Below are 18,943 nucleotides of genomic sequence, written 5' to 3' on the forward strand. Positions count from 1 at the left end.
CAAAATAATACTGTATTTTACTAAAATTTAAGTCCAGAAGTTTAGTTTTATACATATTTTTATACCCCCGCTCCGAAGGAGAGGGGGTATACTGTTTTACCCTTGTGTGTCTGTCTGTCTGTCTGTCCGTAACAAATTTTGGTCGTAGTTTTCTCAGCAACTATTCATCGTAGATGCTTGAAATTTTAGCACACTCTTTGTTTAGGCATGCCATATGGTGGGATTTATTTTTGTGAGAATCCGACGTCAACTTCCTGTTTATCCGTGCGTCTGTCCATACCATACATAACAAATTTTGGTCGCAGTTTTCTCAGCAATTACTCATCGCTGATGCTTGAAATTTTAGCACACTCTTTGTTTAGGCATGCCGTATGGTGGGATTCATTTTTGTGAGAATGTGAACTTCCTGTTTATCCGTGCGTCTGTCCGTACCATACATTACAAATTTTGGTTGCAAATTTCTCAGCAACTACTTTTTGCAGATGCTTGAAAGTTTAGCACACTCATTGTTTATTCATGTCATATGGTGGGATTCATTTTTGTTTGAATTTGATATCAACTTCTTTTTTATCCCTGTGTCTGTCAAAAAATGAACTTGTGTATTCACATCAGAGGGGGGGGGGGGTATTATTAGTGAGCATTGGCTCACAGACTTCTTGTTTCAAAGTGCGTTTAGTGTCTCCACGGTAAAAAAAAAAATGTTGATGTACACTCTTAATGCACTTTGAACATATTTTTCAAAGTGCGTTGATGTTGTCCCAAATTTAACGCACTTTGAAAATTTCTTTCAAAGTTCGTCGATTTTGTCCCAATTTTAACGCACTTTGATAAAAATTTTCAAAGTGCGTATTTTTTTCAAAGTGCGTTGCTTTTAAGGTCATTTTCAACGTACTTTATTCACATCACCAGAAATGACGTGTCCAGCGGGACAATCGTTAAAAGGAAGGACAAAGGCACTTAAGTGGATTTTGTTTTGGATGTTTAATATCTAAATAAGCACTGTAAGGTTTGTTAATAATTGAACAGTTTGGAAGCAATATCTTTAGAAAATGTAAGGTGTGGACTTGAGTCTTCAACTTGAAAATTTTGAAATTCTTTTATGATTAAGAATGCTGTTATTACATTTTGCATTATTACATTCTACGTTGATTCCTACTCAAAATGTAATATCACAAAATGGAATAATCTCAGTTACGGGGCCTCGGTCTATACGCTCCCATCCGAAGGACCGAAGTCCGCGTCACACAGTGGATTCGAACCTTGGACTCATTTCGGAGCGACTCTAGCGCTAACACACTGCGCCACACGAGGGATATTTCACAATTTAGTATCTGGCATAAGTGAAATCTCAAATATGAAATTCATCTATTTGTAAAATTCCTCAACATCTTTGCTACTTTAAGAAAAATGATGAATGTAATGGTGATTCTGAGTTTTTTTTTTCTTTCGATTTTTTTAAAAATTTATTTTGAATATGTCTTAAACATACGACATGCTATAGAAATCTTATATTGTAAAATCTAATATATGTACATTACTAAATACCGATTTTTATATATAGAAAATTAGCAACCAATTTTTTTTTTATGGAAAAAAGCTTCCAAGTTTGTTCATGTTAGCGAAGTTCACAGCAATTTTAAGATTTTCATTACGGCTTATACCGGTAAAAATAATTAAAAAACAAAATCAGTATTAAAAAAGTAATTCATTCTTGACATATTCTGTAAATTACATCGTAGTTATATATATAGATTTTTTTCACATTTTTTATTCCATGATTCTTGATACATTTAAATTTACGGATACCAAAAAAAAAAAAAAAAAAAAAAAAAAAAAATCGTCAGACTTTTATAAAAACAACAATAAACACATGTTTAATTAAACAATTCTCCTAGAAATTTAGCCTCATTTTACCCTTTTTAAATTTTTATAGTGAAAAATATATCAAATCAAATCAAATATACATATGATGTAATGTAAATTAATACCAATATAGACGGAGAAAAATGTTCAGACAAATTAAATGAATTGAAATTCATAAGGATAACGGCAAAAATGCGTCTAGTATATACAACATTAATGAGATTATTCAGTAAAAAGATTACATGCATATTGATACATTATATAAATTTTCAGATGATCTTAAGAAAAAAATACTGCACTGGTTAACACAAAGGTCAAACTTGAATCTAACGATTTGCATTGAAATTTACATCAAAATTTTACATCCTCAAAATAAACAGATGTGCATAATCAAATTAAGTAGTTTATGTAATTTATTTTGATATGTAAATTTATGTAAATCAAATTAAATACTTATGAAATTATCATTTGGACATTGTGTTACTTTCAAATTCTGTTCGGTATGCAATGTACAAGTTCAAATTCAAGTAGGCATGTAATATCATTGTTGAAAGGGGGAGGGAATAATTTACAAGTTACCCAAAATGTCTTTTGAGAAGGAAAAAAGGGCTAAATTGTCCAATCCGAAAATACTATTTCGTTTGTGTGTGTGTGGGGGGGGGGGGGGGGGGGTTCAACTTTTTCCACAAACGGATTTTAATACAAATTTCATTAATACAATTACCATGGGAGATTTGAATATACTGCAACAAACCGGTCAGAGGTACATATACAATAATAATAATAAAAAAAATGCCAGAAAATAAATAAAAATAAAACAAGAGGGGGGATATTTCAAAGAGAACAGACAGCATAACATACATGTATATAGTTTCTTCTTTTCTAATAGAATGCACCATTAAAACGTTGTTCATTTTTGTTGTAGGCAAAACACTAGCTGTGGCAAATCGTCGAGTTTTCCATAATTGTATGGGTTTACTTGTTAAAAACTAATATCCCAAGGATCAAGGCATTCAGCATCAACAAACACATACCATCACTTCGTATTTTTTGTATTATTTGAAAAAAAAATCCTGAATTCTGATTGCATTGCCTTGGTACCTTTGTAAATCGAGCATTCCAAACCAAAATATATCTAGACAGTCTTTTTTCACTTGGTTGCTTCCTCTGTAAAACTTATTTTCTTTTCTAACGCCTGAAAATAAGATTCCAGAAACTACCTGTCAGTAATGCACAATATAGGGAAATTAAATAATGTATACGTATTTCCAAAAAATGAGCTACATGTATGTTACAACGAACTTTGAAAACTTACGCACTTTGAAATTTTTTTTTCAAAAAATTCGTTGAAAAAAAAACTCTTTTCAACGTGCGTTAATATCGACCATATTAAAGCATTTTGAAAAAAATGTGCAAGGCTTGGTCAATATTCTTGCAAATTTTACGCATGATAAATAATTATTTGAACCTGATTGGAGAACTTTTCGGTGATGACGTCACTTCAGGATCTGAGATATAGACGTTTTAAAATTTTTAGGGGTTGTCTTGATCCCAAAGGTGCTAGTAAATGTTAAAAGAGGGAAATGGGTCTTTCAAAATTGACGGAGAAATGATTGTATAATAGCATAAGTTTTTTCTTTTTTTTAATTTCCATCCAGTCTTTCGGTAGATGTAGTGGTCAACAAGTGCACAATATGATGGTCTTTTTATAGTTACGGTATATGATAAGTATTGAGAAGTATGAAAAAATGTTTCGTCCGTATACAATATGATGACCCCTTTTTTACAGTTTTTGATTAGTATGAAGAGGTATGAAAAAATCAATTATGCATTTTGTAATTTTTCTTTTTTTTCTGATTTGTACTGTTTTTGATTTTATAAAGCTACATTGTCTAAAGTATAGTCAGATTACCTATATTGTTGCTTAGATCAGCGATGTGGCCCCTGAGCCTCTCTTCCTTAATATAAGTGGTGCGTTAATTTTTTTTCAAAGTGCGTTGATTTTATCACAATTTTAAAAGGGCCTGGACATAGTTGCATTGTTAACATTTTAAATTTCTATGCGTATTCAAAAAATAAAACTAGTTAAATGAATTGAACTTGTATGAATATTCTTAGAATTGAATGACAACGACAACAACATTCTTCTTTACATCACTGTTCAATCCATTTGTTTTTTTGTAAACAGGACACGAGCTCTGCTAGCTGTTGTTATTGTTTATGTTTCACCGAGTGTGTTCAAATTGTTAAACTCTGCACACATTACTGAGTACGGACTGATAATACTGGTGAGTTTGTTTCGCTTTCTCGCATTTCTACTCTGAATTTTCTGGAATATAGTTTTAATTTTTTTTCATCAATACACAACAAAATTTCTACTTTTCTTAGGTATAAAGGATAAAGTTGTAATTTGTGAAAGTGCGAGAATGTGTCAATCAAACGCGTCCCGAAATTCTTAGTTTCAATGATTTCCAGATAAAAGAAGTTTTAGAACACGCTTTTATTATATTTCCGTGTGAATTGCTATAGAAACATATAAGTCATGGTATTATACAGAAAATTTTAGAAAATGTTAACTTCAAATCTGTGTCCAGGCCCCTTTAACGCACTTTGAAAAAAAATCAAAGTGCGTTGCCACAGAGCTGGGTGAATTCAAAACAAATGACCAAACGCATATTTATCAACCCACACCAAAAATACAGGCAATGAAAATAAATTTCTGTGTCTCAGCATATGTCTTTAGATAGTGTCTAGATACCTGCCAAATATTTCGTTCTTATCTCAATTAACAAAAATATTATGCCCAAAGACGATGCTAAAATTGTCAGGAGTGCAACACCTTTTTGTGACATTTTGAAATTTCAATATTTTTTGGAGATCTGTGTAATAGATTATAATGCTTTATGTTGAAAATAAAGACTTTCCTGATAATATTCAAAGTATTGAGCTTTAAATATGGACTGTAGTAACTTTTGTTTAATCAAGTTGTGGTCATGGCTGATATTTAAAAAAAATGTTATACCATGTAGTAGTGCAACAGAAAAAATGTAGTGCTGGCTAAAAAAAAAATCAATTGTAAAATTCTGAAAGAAAATTAAGACAAAAAAGAATTTTCAAAGTGTAAAACAATAACTGATATACATTTTAAAACTTAAAAAATGTTATATAAATCACAAGCAGCATTAATGAGAGTCAAGTATATGTGCATACCCAATAATGTCAGGAGTGCAACATTTGATGTTTTGCTCCCAAGCATGTAAAACTATTATCATTATATGATTTTCTGATTTTTATTTTGGAAAATAAAGACACAAAGAACATTTTTACCAAATAGATTTATCAATTACAGGATCTGTCTGTGCTTCAGATCTATATTTCTATGGTCAGGAGTGCAACAGATTTTTTTTTTTAAGATTCAAGTTGTGTGACGAAAACACTTCTATTCATGGTTAGAAGTATTCATTAATTAATAATGATCTTTTTGTATAATTTGATACTAAATTATTAACAGTTTTAAAATCCTTCCTTTTTCAATTTTATCAATTCAGATGTGTTTTTATCTTTTTTGTGATTTTATTAATGAATGTTAAAAATAAACACACTAAAAAGTGTCATAAAATTCAAGTAATTTCTCCTCATATTCACTGAAACAACAGAACAAGTTCTTATGTAATTTTCGCTTCACAATTCTACTTTAAAGGCCCCAATGCTTTTGGTCAGGAGTGCAACAAATATGTTAGAATTATAAATCATCTAATAAGAATAAAAATAAAGAAAAAAATGATGAGTAGAATTTTGAATTTTTCTGGTGGGTTACTGTGTTTGTCCTCTAAAGGAAAATATGCTATAAAATACATTTTATATTCTAAATATACATTTAAACTAGTTTTTTTGGCATAAATAGGGAATAATTCCAGATAAAAAGCGAATTTTAAATACTTTCATCTGTTTTAATTATGAAGTATCGGACTATAAATATTGCACAATTTCATTACCTCTTGATGTTGCCAACACTTTATGAATTTTTGTGTTCTATGCTTTAATTTTAAATTTTACTGCAGTCAGGACTGCAACAAAACTGTTTTATAATCACCAATGCTTTTTAACTATCTTTACTAAAAAATAAGTTGAAAAAAATGTTTGATACTATTTGATGTTCAAAACACTATGTTTATCAACAAATTACAGAAATTTTACAGCCAATCCAGGGAATAGTTTTCATAATTTCACATATATTTTTTTTAAATATAATTTATATATATTACACTTTGCAAATAATCATGTTTTAAGGTCTTCAAAATATGAAAAACCTGCCTTAAACGATGAAAAATATCAAAACGACAAATTGATTTACAAAGTAAGAATGGGCTGTGTAATCATTTTTAAAACAATGTTAAATATAATACATATCAGAAGTCAGGGGTGCAACACATAATAGAACATAGGGTCACTTCAAAATCTAGTATTTTTTGTAGAGAACTCGTATATAAAAATTCTTTTTTTTTTGGCTTAGATTTGAAGAATTGACTTGAACGGACAAAAAAGTGAATTTTGGGCAATTTTATTGCTTCATATTTTTCATATTAAAACTTTTCAAACAAGAATTGAAAAAAAAAACAAAAAAAACCAATGTAAAATAACAACCAAAAAAGCCAATTTTATGTCAAATATACAAGAGAGAAGATACTCAGTCAAGGTCTAGATTTAATCATTTTTACCCCTTTTACCATTTTGAAGCATAAAAAACTATAATTTCTTGTGATTATGTATTTTAGGAAGTCTTTTAGGGTGTAATGATATTTTCTTTTTTCAAAAGAAATTTTGCTACTAAAAATTCTGAAACTTTTTAATCCAATTGTCTATTCTATTGCCACTTCAAGATTTTAAACTGGAAAGCATGTGCAATATGATGATATAAGTGAAAAAATGTTGTTGAAAACTAAGTAGTTGAATTTGTCCCCCCCCCCCCAAAAAAAAAAATTCAGTTTGGTGGTTTTTCTTCTTTAATTCACCCACATAATATGTCTATGAATTTAATTTAATTTTATTTAATTTCTAACATAGCAATCCAATCGTATTTTCATGATCGTTGATGTCATTGTTTGATAAATGTTTCGACTCATCTTTGAATTATATGTTAAAATAAATATGGGGATAAAGAGGTATAAATTTCGTGAATTCATTATGCCTATTTGGTAAAATTTGTCTGCTAAACACATGATAAAATGAAATTAATGTGTATTAACTTGATATATAAAGAGCATTCAAATTACATTAAATTCCAAGTATGTCCTACTTGTTAATACATATACATAACTAAAAAAACAAATTGGCAACGCATTTTGAAAAAAAAAAATTATACACTTTAATTTTTTTTCAAAGTACGTTAAAATTTGGGATAAAACGCACTTTGAAATTTTTTTTTCAAAGTGCGTTAAGAGTATACGTCAAAATTTTTGGGGGGCCATGGAGACACTTCACGCACTTTGAAAAAAATATGCATAAAGCAAATAAAAAATTCTGGACTAAGATTTTAGTAATATAGACAGTGTTATTTTGTTATATATCTTTCGAAAAAACTGATTAATCGATCTACCCTTATCTAGATCAAGAAGACAGGTAGAAGGTCCCTCAGTCAAACTCTTTATCTTTCATAGATAAATATATGTATTTATATTTATTTATAACTGGTGTGACATTCATATATTTTCTCTCAAAAAAATTGACTTAACGTAAAATAGATGAAAAAAAAAATGATATAAGCTTTCTTGAAAATAACGCACCCTATTATACAGATCTGTATTAATCATTAATCAGATCTGTATTAAAGAAGAGAGGCTCATGGGCCATATCGCTGTCCTAAGCAACAACCCAGCAGGCACGCAACGTTGTTTCAACGTTGAAAGTAGGTGGAATATAGGTTGCAACGTTGAGCAACTATAGTTCAACGTTGTTTCAACGTTGAGGTTTCAACGTTGAATCCTCAACCTTTTCACAACGTTGAACAACGTTGAAGATGCAACATATTTTCAACGTTGAATGTTAGATATTTCCTGTTATTTTAAGGTTGAAGCGAAGTTAAAAATAACTTTCAATGTTCGTTAATATTTTTACATTGAAACAACATCGAGGATGCAACATATTTTCAACGTTGAAAAAGTGAGGAAAATTTAATGTTTAAACAACGGGTTATGGGCGCCTTATTTTTCAAGGTCAGAATAGTAAGGGTTATTGAACGCTAAATCAGTGTAATTTTTTGCTATATATATATATATATGCATTGTTAGAAAATATCATGATTATTCACAATAAATGAAATGTATTATGAATTAATTTATTTAAATTTCATTCAAAAGAATTGTGCTTACAGAACTGTAATAAAATGTTTAATATGAATTAATTTGAAGTATATATAATATATATATATATATATATATATATATATATATATATATATATATATATATATATATATATATATATATATATATATGCATTGTTAGAAAATATCATGATTATTCACAATGAATGAAATGTATTATGAATTAATTTATTTAAATTTCATTCAAAAGAATTGTGCTTACAGAACTGTAATAAAATGTTTAATATGAGTTAATATGAAGTATGACATCAATATGCAACTCTCCACTGTAATTGCATGTTTCAAAAAAGTTAATTTGTAAATTAATTCTGAATGCAGTGTTTTTGCATAAATGAAAAAGAGAAACTTTTTTGTGCTTAAGATAAGCTTTTTATAAATAATGACATCTTTGTCCAATACTTCACTGTAATTCCATGTTACTATAGAATTAATAAAAATAATAATTTATTCCAAATTAATGTAATATAATACCGCATATTTGAGCTCGTCTCACAATATGCGTCGTTATCAAAGCTCTACTCTGTTATTAATGTCATCATTCGCCTCTTATTTTGCGAGAAACTGATATTGAGTAAAGTCGGAATTTTGTTATCCACCCATACAGTGTCGGTACTTAGTCACTATGTTTCCGGGTTATCTCCCCTTTTCTATGCATCAATGAAAGTGAAAGGTGGGTGATGAAAGTATCTGATTTAATTTTTGTATTTTGAAATAGTCTATCACAATTTTTGTTTTTTAAAGTTAATTTTCAGGCAAAATAAGTAGCATTAATTATTTTATTGACATTTATATTGCTCGATGGCGAATATTTGATTGGATGGAAACAGATTGATTTGCCACCCCATTCTTCCATTGTACTGGCACATGTTACAAGGGATAACAATGGCAATAACCAATTTCATCAACAAATTTTGAATAAATAAAATGTTATTTAGTTGAATAATCTTAAAAAGAGAGCCATCGTGAAAATGATGATTATTAAACTTCAAATTTATTCGATACCCTTCTTCAAGGTCAAAAAACGTATCTGGATATTTAGATACTTATGTCCCTTGGCCACAGTATTTAGGGGAATATCCATATTATTCTCACAGTGGCTTCTGTAACATAGATTTGTTATATATATTTATCAGTTTAATACTTGAAAACATTTAGTGACAAAAAAAGGTTATTGTACAAGGATAGTGCTACCCTGTACCTTTAAAGCAGTAAGTAAATAAATACAGATTGAAAATTAATTAGAATACAGTAAATCTATTGCAGCACATCCAAAGGTTATATAGCGGAATTCACAAAGGGAAGTACTGTATTTATTTTTAAGTGTATACATAAATAATGGTTTATTTCCAATCAAGCCCCCCCCCCTCCCCAAGAGGGATGAAAAAGATACATTTGTATACAAATGCAGTAATTAATTGTGATATAAAATCATGTAAAGTAAAATACATGCAGAGCAAGTTGTTGTGCTTTACAATGTCGTATTACAATAATGCATTATAATATGTATATGAATAAAACATAAGTAGATGTGTATATAATTTTCCACATATTTACTTTTGTCACAGGTAGTGGCAAAGCTCTAGGAAGGTTAAAATGAATGAATGAATGATGACTTAATATATTTGAGACATAAATATCAGTTGGATGGAAGCATTACAATGAGCAATTCAGGCTATTTAAAATGGAGGCATGAGCACCCTAAGTCGAATTGTACATTGTCCAAATCCAAAATACAGTCAAATTTGAGCCAGCAGCATCCTCACCTATCAGGATATCACTTCTCTTATAGGGCTTGGCAAGGAGGACAATTTCGGCCTCCACCAGACCGATAATAGAAGGGCATCGCAATTTAAAAACACAATTGTTTACCAGTTAGGGTAGATAGGATTCCCCATATTTTTAATAATTAGCTAAAATTCTATCAAGGCTAGCTACTGTTTTGCTTGTCGGATATCAAATGGGTTCAGATTAATTAAGATGGGGTCAAAGACATGTTTCAGATATATATTCTGTGTCTGCTCATTGGTTCAGTTTTAAGATTATAAAGGAAATCAAGGAGGTTTGGGCTATTGGGTCATTTTCAAAACTGTGTCCACCTTGCATAATCATGAACTTCTCTAACAGAGCCTGTACTTTAATTGAGTGAAGGTTTAATGATAACATGTTTATTGTCCTCTCTCTCCTGCCCCCTAAGGCCCCTTGGGTATGATACATAAATTTATAGAGTTGTGTTAAGTAAAAGTTTTGTACCTTCTCAAGTTAACCTCAAAAACTCAAATAAACTTACATTATTTTCACATTATATAAAATATTTCTCATTTAGGCTTGGGAAAGTGTTTGATTTTACATGTAGGAACTAATTTCATCATGGGAGTTTTCTCTCAATGTAATAAAAGCTTCTGGTCTTGTTTGATATTTTTAGGCACACAAGGGCCTTTTAGGTTCAAATATAAATACAATTATACAAATAGTCTAAGTAAATAAATAAAAAAATAAATAAATAAATAGGTAAAATGAAATGCATATAATTTTAGCAGAGCTTCAGGATAAAATTGTCACAGGAGACATTTTAACTTGACAAGTTTATTAGAAATATGCACAGTTAAGCCATTGAGTTATCTGTCTTATCAGAGGGTTGGTTAACCTTAAAATATGATTATGCAACTTAAATTTCCTGACCTTTTACAATTTTACTTGAGTAACTTAGTTTTGACAAATGAATAAATTATAGGGTTCCTAAATTGTTACAGTCAATGCTGGCATATTGGGACAGGGCTGTGGATGTGAATCTTTTGTTTTTTTTGGTTGGGAAGGAACATTGATCAATGATCAAGCAGTTTGGGGGAAAAAGGCTATAATAAAACATTATGTAAAATTGGGGCATAATTTTTGGTCCTTGATGGTTTCTGTTGTGTCTCTAAGTGGGAAAAATAAAATAAAAAGATTTGAAATTTAACTCAGGTAAAAATTGCTTTAGTTCAAATTTTAATTCACGGTTCTTAAACTCACAAAAGGTGATATGTTTGGGAAACTGGTTTTATTCATCATTAAATATATAACATAAAAAAAAACTGAGCATAAGGCAAGATTTACTATTAATCTGCTATGCAAGCAGATGCAAATTCTTGGGGTTGAAGGGGGAGGGGGGTTAGACATATATTGTTCCACAGACCTGAATTGAATAGAATCTGATCCATTTCCTGCAATGTTTTGTATGTAGTTTTCAGAAATGAGGCAACAGGTTTGTTAAAGACAGCAATTCTACAAAAACTGCTGACACATATCATGCATATATCTAATGGGCATTTCTCCAATGAAAAATGTCAGTTCAAACCCAATTGCCAATTACATATATGTCATTGGTGTACACCCCTCAACTAAGCAGTTAGCATACATGTACTTTTATAATTATGTTTATATATTAATGTCAAAGGTTATTCAGATGCATCTTCAATGCATATATAGTTTACATCCATGTATCAGCTGGTGGGTACAACGGCAAATCTGAGGGAGTTAAAGATTCATTTTAGCAAAACTTCCCTAGCATTTTAGGGTATTAAATAAAGGATAGGTTGCCATTGCCTTAGCTCATACTTGGACAATTAATTTGTATGCTGGCCTTCATATAATTATGCATATTTACAACTTTAAAACAATTTAAGTCCATATCCCCCCCCCCCCCCCAGTCTTAACCATATTTTTGCCTTGGGGTGAGGGATGGGGGTAACCCATTCCGAATTAATGTTACAGTTTCAGTATTCCTGAAGTAAGAAGTTTAAGGTGACAAGTTGCAGTTTCTGAGAGAGCATCAGCTGGGCAAGGGTCTGGAATATAGAATTTAGTCCTATAGGTACTTCATGTCTGGTGCAGTACATGTACATTTACAAATACTTTGGAAACATTCCATAGTCCTCCATTGTGTCTCAAGACTCTTGGGTTGGAAGGTAATTAGTATATGTTTTAATCAATTTTAAATGGAGAGGCTTTAGCAGAGCTTGGTTTCAGAAATAAGTGGTATGACCTCATTCCTTTAGAACCAGCACAGCTACTGTTGAGCAAAAATGGTTTTCCAGATTAGATAATAAAGATAGCAGGGAGATAGGTATCCCTTAATTTATTCTGGAATTTACAAAGTGGGAATGTGATAACACTTAACATTTTGTCATTGCAACATTGTCAAGAATGCAGGAACTGCAGCCATATGCAGATGGGAAAAGGGGGGGGGGTAAAAGGGGATTTGTGCCTGTTTATTACTTGTTTGCAATCTCAGCTAGAAAGTAGTTTAGAACTTTCCAAATTACTTTTAAAGAAAAATAAATAAAAAATGAATAAATCAAATAAATAAATAAATGAATAAACAAATAAATAAAAATACAAGAATAGGGTAAGTGGGGATTAGAGATTGAAATTATTTACAAATTTTTCTTACACCAGGCTAGTTTAGTTCTTATTCATGCCTCAGTAATAATAACCTGTCGTTACTAAAAATATTAGGGTAATAAAAAGACCCAAAGCAGAATAAACAAAAACTTGTACTAGATTCCAGGGAGGGGGTGGGGTGTTTTCAGGCATACTTAATTTGTAGGGAAACTAGATCATTTATCTTAATACAGCAGGGATGGCTGATAAAGAATTGATTTAATCTTGTATTGAAGATATATTGAGTAGTGGAGACAATTAGAAAGTGGTATTCACAGTGGGTGGGGTGCTGAGGGTTTTGAGTAGGCTAGGGGTCCACGGTGGGTGGTTAAATTGAAGCTGCCTACCCCCACCAGGTGGCGGTGGGCACCTGCGGTGCCCATGTGGCGAAATCGTCACCTTCAATTTAACCATTGAACTATTTATATTCTTGACTTGTTGTGGTTGATGTTGATATATGTGATGGTTGATGTTGATATATGTGATGTTGACTTTGAAAATTATATCTTATATTGAGTAAATCTAAAGCAAAATTATGTAATATAATTGATATAATTAATTATAATTAATATAATTAAAGATAATTTGTGTTGAAATGTGTCCGTAGCACGATTGAGGTCAACCCAGCGTGCTACTTTTCCCGTCAGGGAGGGCACAACTTAATTGTTGATGTTGGGGGATGTGCCAGTTTGCAGGCTGCCCCACTGTTGTGTAGACCACTGTGGACAATACCTGCCAACTCGAATAAAACATATAAAATAAATAAGGCATTTGTTTTAAATATATTAAGGTCTTTGATAATACCGCATATTTGAGCTCGTCTCACAATATGCGTCGTTATCAAAGCTCTACTCTGTTATTAATGTCATCATTCGCCTCTTATTTTGCGAGAAACTGATATTGAGTAAAGTCGGAATTTTGTTATCCACCCATACAGTGTCGGTACTTAGTCACTATGTTTCCGGGTTATCTCCCCTTTTCTATGCATCAATGAAAGTGAAAGGTGGGTGATGAAAGTATCTGATTTAATTTTTGTATTTTGAAATACCCTCCCACCACAACCCTTGAGCTAGGTGTTTAAGTATACCCTTTCTCCTTTCGTACATCTACATAGTTTAACATGATTTGGCTATACCTATATTTATTGACAGTTATGGAAATGTTATTGAGATTCTTTTCTGCTTTGGGTTTTTTGTTTTTGTCTTTTCAGAAATTAGCGGTGCCGTTGAAGGAGACCAGCGATGTTGATCAGGATTGCCTGTTATTTCCGTTTAGGACCTTTTGAATGATTTTGGGCCAAATACAGTATCCTTCCGAGGAGTTCGGGGAAAAACCATACTTCACAGTGGTCAGATTGGCGAAATCGTCACCTTCAATTTAACCATTGAACTATTTATATTCTTGACTTGTTGTGGTTGATGTTGATATATGTGATGGTTGATGTTGATATATGTGATGTTGACTTTGAAAATTATATCTCATATTGAGTAAATCTAAAGCAAAATTATGTAATATAATTGATATAATTAATTATAATTAATATAATTAAAGATAATTTGTGTTGAAATGTGTCCGTAGCACGATTGAGGTCAACCCAGCGTGCTACTTTTCCCGTCAGGGAGGGCACAACTTAATTGTTGATGTTGGGGGATGTGCCAGTTTGCCGGCTGCCCCACTGTTGTGTAGACCACTGTGGACAATACCTGCCAACTCGAATAAAACATATAAAATAAATAAGGCATTTGTTTTAAATATATTAAGGTCTTTGATAATCAAAATTAGACTTTTTAGATCCGTGCCGTATACTCTGCGAAGAAATGTATACGGAGATTGTGCTTTTGTTGCATTTATATGAAAGGAAAAAAAGTTAACTGTATAAGATATATTACTATAATCTTTCTTATCACAAAATATAAAAACATTGAATTGAACACGTTACAAAAAGGTTTAACAGTTTTCACACGAACAATTAACCCCGGTCAGTATACATTACTTAGATCCACTCCCCAAATTTATCTTCAAGGCATCAGATAAGGACTGGTTCTAACTTAGCTAGCTGGTCAGTTTCAGTGTCATGATAACCTTGTTATGCAATTTTCTTGCTGGGCAGCGAAACAGAGAAGTTGTTTGCAGCTTATCTAGGTCAAAATTTGAATTCATCTGATGGACAAGAAGTGCGCGTCTTCTTGCTGTTCACATATTATGTATTTTACACGCCATGCACAAGGATTAAGGCTGGATTATCAACTTCTTCTCAGTAAGTAGTATTTCCTTTTCATGGATTCAGAAGAAATTTTAGATTTTTTAGTACCCATACATTATTTTATACTTGTTTTGTAAGCATATTTGTAATCTGCATGCAAACTTTAATACTCCGCAATTACCAATTACAATTACAACTTATTTTGAATGGAGGCAATAACCTTACTTACAACCAAAATATTGCAGTATTTAAACTTGTTCATGAATTTATTACATCTACAAAGAGATTATTGTCAAACCACAGAACCAGCATCTATTAATGTGTTCTTATTAACTTTCACATTTATACCTGTATTATTTTTGTTAGTCATATATGTTAAACTGCAAACATATTGTATCACCAGCTCACTTATAATTAATTTTCTACCATTTATTTTGTCTTATTTTTATAAATTTCTTTTGAATATACACATGTATATATTTATTTTTCCAATGATATGCAAACTAATATTTACTTGTAAATGTATGACCTTGTATTATGGAGAGGACTTATACAGGCAGTACCTGTTGTCCAACCTTATTATGATTATACATAATAAAATATTGCACATGAAATTAAAAAATAGTATAAAATTTAATTGCAGTTGGCCGTAAGGTTCCATCAACCACCGGCGGCTTTGAGACGTAATTGATGCCCTGATTGGATGAGAGCCATCGCCCGTGAAAATTACAAAGGAATGCAACATTGTGTATGTACACCTCCATGTTCTTAACATTTTTCTTCAGTAATAATTATTTATAATCATACTGTTACAGTTATGAATTTTAACACGGTGACAAATATAATTCTTTTCATTAATTCCAAGTATAAGAACTTTTGTCTTTTTTTTTTATTATTATTATTATTATTATTATTATTATTATTATTATTCATGTATATTTTTATCATTTGAAATAACAAGTTATCAAATAAATGACTTTCATATCATTATTTCTTTTGGTAATATGTTTTGCATTAGAGGATGGAGCTTCCTGTTCATTTCTTTCCGACTGACGAGTCATTTTGTGGGACTTACATGTAACTATGCGCGTGATTTAAAATCAATGGATCCGCCACTTTTTTGAACTTAGTTTTAGACAGATGCGTGATATGATGAACCTGGATATGATTACTGTGACCCCCTTTTCACAAGGAAGATAAATTTTGTTAAACAGTGATTTTTGAGATTCGGTGATTGGATCCTGGATTTATCTTTGTTTTTAAAATACAGTTTAAAATAAATTTACTCAGAATCTTAATACTGAATTACAACTTACATATTTCGCAACTTGAATAAAAACTTTTATTAGAATGTGAAATGTATTTGTTTATAAAGCAAAACTCAGTATGACTTCAACGTGATTTCAACCAAATATCAACATTTGTACAACCAAAAAATTTCAACCAAAAGTCAACCTAATTTCAACCAATGTTCAACCTTTTTTCAATGTTGATATTTGACGTTGAAACAACGTTGAAGTTTCAACGTTGCCTCAACTTTCATTTGCAACCAAAAATCAACTATAAATCGATCAAAGCTCAACCCATTTTCAACGTCTATTCAACGTTGAAAATTGACGTTGAAACAACGTTGATGTCTCAACGTTGCCTCAACTTTCATATGCAACCAAAATTCAACGTTGATTCAACGTTGAAATGCCTGCTGGGAATAGCCAACTCACTATACTTAGGCCAAAGTAGCTTTACAAAATCAAATACAATAAAAATCAAAAAAAGGTATTAAATTCAGAAATATCTTTTTCATATCTCTAAAACTAATCAAATGACTGTAAAAAGGCTATTATGGGGGAATGATTAATTTGTTCATACTTCTAAATACTTATCACATAACTATGAAAAGACCATCATACTGTGTGGGAAAATTATTTTCAATAAGCATACAAACTTGGACCTATTTTGTCGCATTTCTTGCATCCCTAAGGGTCATGTTTGAAAGAAAAAAAAAACTAGAAAATTTTAAATACAATAAAATTAAAGTACAAGTCCTCGATACATTGAATTTTAAAACTGAAAGTTCATTATTGTTCATTGTCATAAAATCAAATAACCAATGACCTTTTTGCTAAACTGTCGTCAGATGTCCATCTGTCACCATATCTGATAACCTCTCTGTAAACATTGCACATATTTGACTTACTGAATTTAGCTTATTTAGTGAAAGATATTGATCAAGCCGTGCACTTTTATTTTCTTCGAAGTGCCTTATTATGGTCGATATTAACGCACTTTCAAAAGAAATATTTTTTTTCAAAGTGCATTAACTTTGTCCCAATTTTAAAGCACTTAAAATAAATTTTTCAATTTTAAAGTGTGTGATTTTTTTTCAAAGTGCGTTGTAACAGTGCATGTTCACTTTCTTAAAAATAAAAAAAATACCAAAACAAACAAATAAGGAAATAAATAGCGATAAAACAAACAAACAAATAAACAAACATTTGATTGATTTTGCGACAAGGATAATCTCATTTGATTAAAAAAAAATAAATCACTTTTTTATTTGGAAGAGAATCAACAAATTCATCGACTGATTGGAATAGGAAAAGTCGGACAAGATGAATGACCGTCCTTTGTCATTAAATAATTGTCGGTGTATTTATTTTTAAAAGTATTCCTTCATTTGAAATTAACCGTTCCCTTATAGAATTTGCATGATTCTGCATACATGTATCAACCTTATGACGTGCAATGAATCAAACATCACAATTTGTCTAGGTTAGATAACTGATTTGTTAGGAAAAAAATAAGGAGTCTTGTGAGAGATCATTGGTCGGGTTTTCATTAGCAAATTAATCTTACATTTTGCAATCATAGACAATCAAAGCATTATATCATCAAACAAAAATAACATTCGTGATTCCAATTTGCCATCTCCTTTTCTACCAGAGAGAGAGAGAGAGAGAGAGAGAGAGAGAGAGAGAGAGAGAGATTTAAATACGTGCCTGTATTCGTTGATTCAAAATTTTGCACATAACACCCATCCTGGTGTTGTATTCCTCCAATGTTAAAATCATTACATTTCTGTTTTTAAGCTCCTTGATATACTGTATCAATAATTCCAGTATTATGTAAGTTTTGCTTTTCACTTCCCTGAAAAACAAAAAACAAAACAAAAGCATTTATCAACATATACAGATGATTAGATAAAAATCATCAAGAATTGTGCATTTAAAAATCCACCTAAGAAAATAATTCAATTTGTGTTTATTTGAACTAGGTATGGTAAGACTTTCACTAAATTTATCGATTAATTGTGCTTGCAAGGAATCATATGCATAAAAATTATGTACCGTCAAAACTGTCTTTTAAAATTCAAAATAAGCGATTTCCTAAAAAAAAAATATATATTACATCTAAGAGAGATATTATTGCGCATCTCTAATTCAAAATTTAAAAAAATCCCCAAACAAAATAGTCAACTAATTGCATCTTTAGTCTTTAAAATTGATATTTTACATCTCCCTCTTCTTCAACAAGTTTGAAATTCTATTTGGAACTAATGCAAACTTTGACAATTAAAAAAAACTATTAAAATGTAAAATTCTAACTATGTGATTGTATATAATGATAGAATACAAGTATATGTACACATTTTACATACATATTTCCAGAGCTCGAAGCACACCTTGGAGCCTTTCCGTTTATTTGATTGAAGTTGTGCCGTCGAAGGCGATCTAGGATAGAAAAAGCAAAAGAGAAAAAAAAAATTATGCCACCACAGTCGCTCATGAATTTGAGTTAGATTTTTTTCTTTCTTATTTTTTGCCACTTATAATAAAAATTAAATATCTGTAGAAGATATAAAGATAAATGATTATTCTCAGGCTCATTTCAAAATGATTTTTTTCAAAGATAATTTTATGTATTCTTAGGAATCATACCTTTAAGTAATCCGTTTTTGTCTTTCCTTGCATAATATACAACCTTTAATGGCTTACAATTTTTTTCCTTCATTGAAAAAAAAATGCTGACTTATCTTTTTTAAATAGAGAAAATAGCTCTCAATAACAGTGAAATGT

At 30.7% G+C, this 18,943-nt stretch overlaps 1 protein-coding gene and 1 long non-coding RNA gene across 2 annotated transcripts; one reads left to right on the plus strand and one right to left on the minus strand.

The window, feature by feature from the left end:
• Positions 1-1,961: 1,961 nt before the first annotated feature.
• Positions 1,962-18,941, minus strand: LOC133188975 (uncharacterized). Its single transcript, XM_061324436.1, has 4 exons — positions 18,806-18,941; positions 18,526-18,598; positions 17,867-18,014; positions 1,962-3,058 (listed from the first exon to the last, which is right to left on the minus strand). The coding sequence occupies exons 1-4, from the start codon at positions 18,876-18,878 to the stop codon at positions 3,014-3,016; spliced, it is 339 nt and encodes a 112-aa protein (XP_061180420.1). The 5' UTR covers positions 18,879-18,941; the 3' UTR covers positions 1,962-3,013.
• LOC133188974 (uncharacterized) lies at positions 14,819-16,218 on the plus strand. The gene is made up of 3 exons (XR_009721364.1): positions 14,819-14,921; positions 15,511-15,615; positions 15,886-16,218. It is a non-coding gene; the product is annotated as an uncharacterized LOC133188974 (long non-coding RNA).
• Positions 18,942-18,943: the final 2 nt, after the last annotated feature.

This window comes from Saccostrea echinata, unplaced genomic scaffold, assembly GCF_033153115.1.
Source record: "Saccostrea echinata isolate AGI-Se365-2 ecotype Australia unplaced genomic scaffold, CSIRO_AGI_Sech_v1 ptg000016l, whole genome shotgun sequence".
In the NCBI taxonomy this organism is placed as follows: domain Eukaryota; kingdom Metazoa; phylum Mollusca; class Bivalvia; order Ostreida; family Ostreidae; genus Saccostrea; species Saccostrea echinata.